The sequence below is a fragment of the Fibroporia radiculosa genome (genome assembly GCF_000313525.1).
Source record: "Fibroporia radiculosa TFFH 294 genomic supercontigs, scaffold7719, whole genome shotgun sequence".
In the NCBI taxonomy this organism is placed as follows: Eukaryota; Fungi; Basidiomycota; class Agaricomycetes; order Polyporales; family Fibroporiaceae; genus Fibroporia; species Fibroporia radiculosa.
This window is the reverse complement of record NW_012133447.1, coordinates 81-4,442: the sequence shown is the minus strand read 5'-3', so window position 1 is coordinate 4,442 and position 4,362 is coordinate 81. Positions and strand designations below refer to the sequence as shown.

General features: G+C 48.7%; 2 protein-coding genes across 2 annotated transcripts; both read right to left on the bottom strand.

Annotated features, from left to right (window-relative positions):
- Positions 1-1,485: 1,485 nt before the first annotated feature.
- Positions 1,486-2,844, bottom strand: FIBRA_06464 (uncharacterized protein; the record flags this gene model as incomplete). Its single annotated transcript, XM_012328186.1, has 3 exons — positions 1,486-2,232; positions 2,398-2,576; positions 2,631-2,844. 3 exons carry the CDS (start codon positions 2,842-2,844, stop codon positions 1,486-1,488), a joined length of 1,140 nt encoding a protein of 379 aa, XP_012183576.1.
- Positions 2,845-3,505: 661 nt separating this feature from the next.
- Positions 3,506-4,156, bottom strand: FIBRA_06463 (uncharacterized protein; the record flags this gene model as incomplete). Its single annotated transcript, XM_012328185.1, has 1 exon — positions 3,506-4,156. The coding sequence occupies one exon, from the start codon at positions 4,154-4,156 to the stop codon at positions 3,506-3,508; it is 651 nt and encodes a 216-aa protein (XP_012183575.1).
- Between the last annotated feature and the right edge of the window lie 206 nt (positions 4,157-4,362).

Sequence of the window (4,362 nt, the reverse complement as noted above, 5' to 3'; positions counted from 1 at the left end):
GCGGGATTTTTTTGACCACCGTTACTGGATTTCTGTCTTCTAAAATCCTAGTTTCTTGGCGCATGTAGCCGGACAACATCCTTGTGATTCTAGCCCACCTTTTATTAATATTGTTTGACTCGGATCTGTTCACGGCGCTGTATCTGCTGAGGAATGGTAGCCCCGCTATCTCGATCCCTCCCCTCCCTAGTGATCGGCTGCGATTTAGTAATCTCCCGGCTTGGCATTCTGAGACTGGACTGTTATCAAACCGTTGAACACAATCTCCTATCATCAAGTCCTATACATGTAATAATATGCCCCAGCTATGCTCTCGTCTGCTGCCCTTCCTATCCTTGCCGGCCTTCGTTCTCCATGGCTTTTGGCAAGGTTGTAAAGGGGTGTGCCCCTTACAGGACCAGTAGTGTCCAGTCCTTCGTTCTAATGTGTCTTCCAGAGATCAAGCTCACTAAGGCGGTTGCCCTCGCACTATCATACCTCATGTCGGCCTTTCCGTCTACCCGAAGCTTACAAATTGGCAAATGCACAAGTCTATTTCGCATCCTACTGTACCCAGTACCTTCATGTTGATGACTCGGGGCTTCATAGCATTTCATAGCTTCACTGATTAAGTAAGGCGAGGCCCAAATCGTCGCAACGCACCTTCTTGACAGCCTACACGGGTGGGATTACTGGTGGCCGGAGCCGGGGGTCAGATCTCGAGTCCCTCCAAGTCAGGGAGAGTTATGACATTGCTATTAATATGAACAATCAACCACTATTAACAAAATATGATTTTCAGAATATTGAGACACCGATGTCCCTCAGATTGACCCCAGCTCAGACTTTGCACAAGAAACATTCGATCGTCGATCGTTTCTTTGAAGGATGACAATGAGGAGAGCCTCGAGGACTGGCATTTAGAAAAGCTACAGGTCGAAGATTATTGCTGATGTAGAAGCTGCCCTCAGGACTTGAAAGAAGTAAACATTCCACCGTTGCTATGATCTCGATACATCCACCGCCCACGGGCTGTTACCTGAAAAGATAGTTGGGTTGGTAGCGAGCATTCGGCATTCATATTGAGGGCGTCAACCGTAACCTTTCCTTTGTCATCCCTTGAGATGGAAGAGTGATGGATCGCCGCTACATCCGATATTGCGAACTCAGAGATCGGAGCGTTGCACAGTAAGCCGCGAAGGGTCGAGCAAGACAATCCCATTCGACAAAACATTCGTCGTCCGCAGACTCGAATACGGACGACCAAGTTTCAGTCGAATACCCGTTCTCCATGAGGAGGAGAAAGCGAGAACTATACACACAGTCAGGCATGGTGTCAAGGTTCCACATGAAGTGCTGCAAATTTGTGAAAATGGAGAGATATGTCGCATACTTCCAGGACGGCTCCGGCCTCCTACTAGGTCTACAACGCCGTTGTAGGATATTTTTGCGGCGGAAAAACGTCAGCGAGCGCAGGTTCGGAAAGGCACGAGATACGCGGGCGAATCAATCCTGTCCTACATAGGCCAAGCCGTCAAGAATCAGCGCGACCATGGGGGAACTCCGGAGGGCGGATACCAAATCGAACAATTCATCCCTGTCTAATCCGGAAGCTACCTGTGACTTGAAATGTGTGAGGCAAGATCGTCCACCGTTAACCTCGGCAATTCGGCGAATCCAGAGACCCAGCACAGGTAGTTGGTCATGCGCGATATGTGCTAGGTGAATACGTTCAATTCGTCGAGGGGATTTGTCTCGTGTTTCGGAACCAATGTGATGCATTCGGAAAGGCTTCCTGGACGTTCCGTTCACATATAAAATGCGAAGATTGGGCAGCAAAGCGACTAGGAGTAGAATAATGTCTGCATCGTCGTCGTCGTCGGAAGTGAACATGAACGAAGCATTGATCACGGAAGCCAGTCGAGGCAAACGAGTCTGGGATCGTGTCGACAAGTGACAATCCACAAACTTCAGTGTACAAAGATCTGTCATCGCTGCCATGGCCAACAGCATCTGGCGAGAGACAGTCGTGGAGAGGTGCAAGTCAACAATGTCTGAGGCATGTGCTAGAACGGACTCAAAACTTTTCCAGATGGGCGCGAAGAATGTGACATGAGCGTCATCATGGTTGTCGGCGTTAAGACCTGCCATGGCCAACTTGCTGGAACTCCATTGAATAACCAGCGAGAGGTTCCTAATGCGTCGTATAATGTCTGTGCGGGAGAGGAGAAACATGAAATCCTGTAATAGCTCCTGCCGCATTGAAAGGAGATGCGAATGCAGATATTGCTGCATATTCTCTGCGAGTTTTATCATCAGCACCGACACCGAGGCTCCCCAATTCAGGCACGAATTTTAGGGCGAGATTTCGATACATTTTTAGTGTACAGACGAGATGCATTTTTTTTGACGACAGACCTTGTATTTGTGTGGCTGTGATATATCATACAAAGCTTGACAAGTGGCCCCAAGAAAACGCGCAACTTCAACTTCTCCGACCTCCATTATGCGGTGGATTATCTCAGGTGGAAGATCCAGTAAGAATAGTTCCTGAAAGATGGGCGGTGATTTTGATGAAAGTAGCTCTTTCACCTCCTCTACGCACGAAATGAGAGTTACAGGATACCGCTTAAATTCAATCATGTACTGACCTGCTGAGGAGAATATCTCATCTAATAGTGAACTACTGCTGATCCTGTATTTCTTCATGATGTCCATTGCCAATGATTCGGGATTGAACCGGTATTCGACTTGGTCAACTTTAAACGGCTCTCTATCTCTTCCAGGCATTGGGATTTCAATCACTGACGTTACTCTGGTGGCATGTCGCTTGAGCGTGTCAAGATCTTGCAGAGATGATGTCATCCTGGGTTTTAACGAGTTCCAGCGTCTTTCGGTGCGGCCAGTAAGGTCCAAGGAACCCTGACAAGTTATTCATAAGTCTTTCATCAGCAAATCACTTTCCAAATGCAATCGGGAAATTCGCCTCGTAGAAGCCGCGAAATGTGGAAAAGAAGCGCCTGGTTCGCCAGGTAGTACATATATCGAGCCAAATGTTATCGGAATCATCTCCTTCATTAAGCTCCTCAGTCCCATGGGACATCTGTATCTTCGCCTTGGACCCCTCCCTTTCATGAAGCCATAATTCCACAGTAGATTGCCGGGCTAATTGATGGAATGCCGAAGGACATGGACGTGAGTCGAGAACAAAAAGTTGAGCAACGCTCACGAAACCAGTGTTTCCGTCTCATCACTTCATCGTATTCTCTCTCATCCTCCGAGTCCATTGCGAAGCTAATGTGGTAGAGAGCTGGTGGCAGATCAAAGCGGAAGGTGAACTCGACAAGACCCTTGTGACGTCACAGTCCCACGTGCAGCCAAGTACAAGAGGGACTTGGGCAACCACATATTCTATTGAAACTCCTCTAAGGGACATATCAGTAACGGAAACAACAAAATAACTTGTCTAAAGATGCACCGAGAACACTCTAATATCATCCAGCACCTAGATCCCACCCCTACAAGATTACGAGTCAAGAAGCTGACTACGATGGAAGGCCCATACCAGGGTCACACGGCCTGCCGTCGCCAGCGAACGCGACAGACCGTCGAGCATCGCTCTCACGAAGGACCCCATCCACTCATGTCCATCATTTCGCTTGCTATGAGGGGAAACGCGGATTGTGACAGCAAGGTGCGGGCGGAATATAAGAATGCGAGCAAGGAGGGCGTCCGTCTCCGACCAGTCGGTATCCAGACATGGCTGATCAAGCTCGAAGCCCAATAGTAACTGCTGCAGCTTGGTATGCTTAGTCCCAATACTCTGGAGTACCTCGCATAGGGCAGGCAGATTGACAAATGGTGCGACACGGGAATACCCAATGGAGGAGTCGCTGTTCACCAAACGAATACACAACGTCGATATTTTGGGGTTTGCTGGAATGCGAGAGAATTCAGGTGTTATCTTGCAAAAATCATAGATAAATAGCGAAAGATGATCCAACGCTGTTCCTGCAGCAATGAGGGTCTCGTGGATAGAAGTATCAAAATTCCAATGCCAAGGCGAGAAAACGAGCGTCATGTTTCGGGGACGACACCCCCGCGCAACTAACCAGGGGGTGACGTTGTCGTAGCCTATCGACACTGGGGTCCAGACCATCGTCCTTATGGTGGACATGTCAGCAGGAAGAGTCGCACCGCCTGCAGAAAATGAGGATGCGGTCTGTTGCGAATGAACAATTGCCCGGAACCTGTCGCGTATGTAGCGCAAAGGCGATTTTCTGCGCGGAGAAGAGTCTCCTACAAGTTGAATGACGAATGAGTGCGATTCTGCATCACCTAGATAGATAGCGTGTATCTGGGGACACGCAGAAAGCAGAAGCT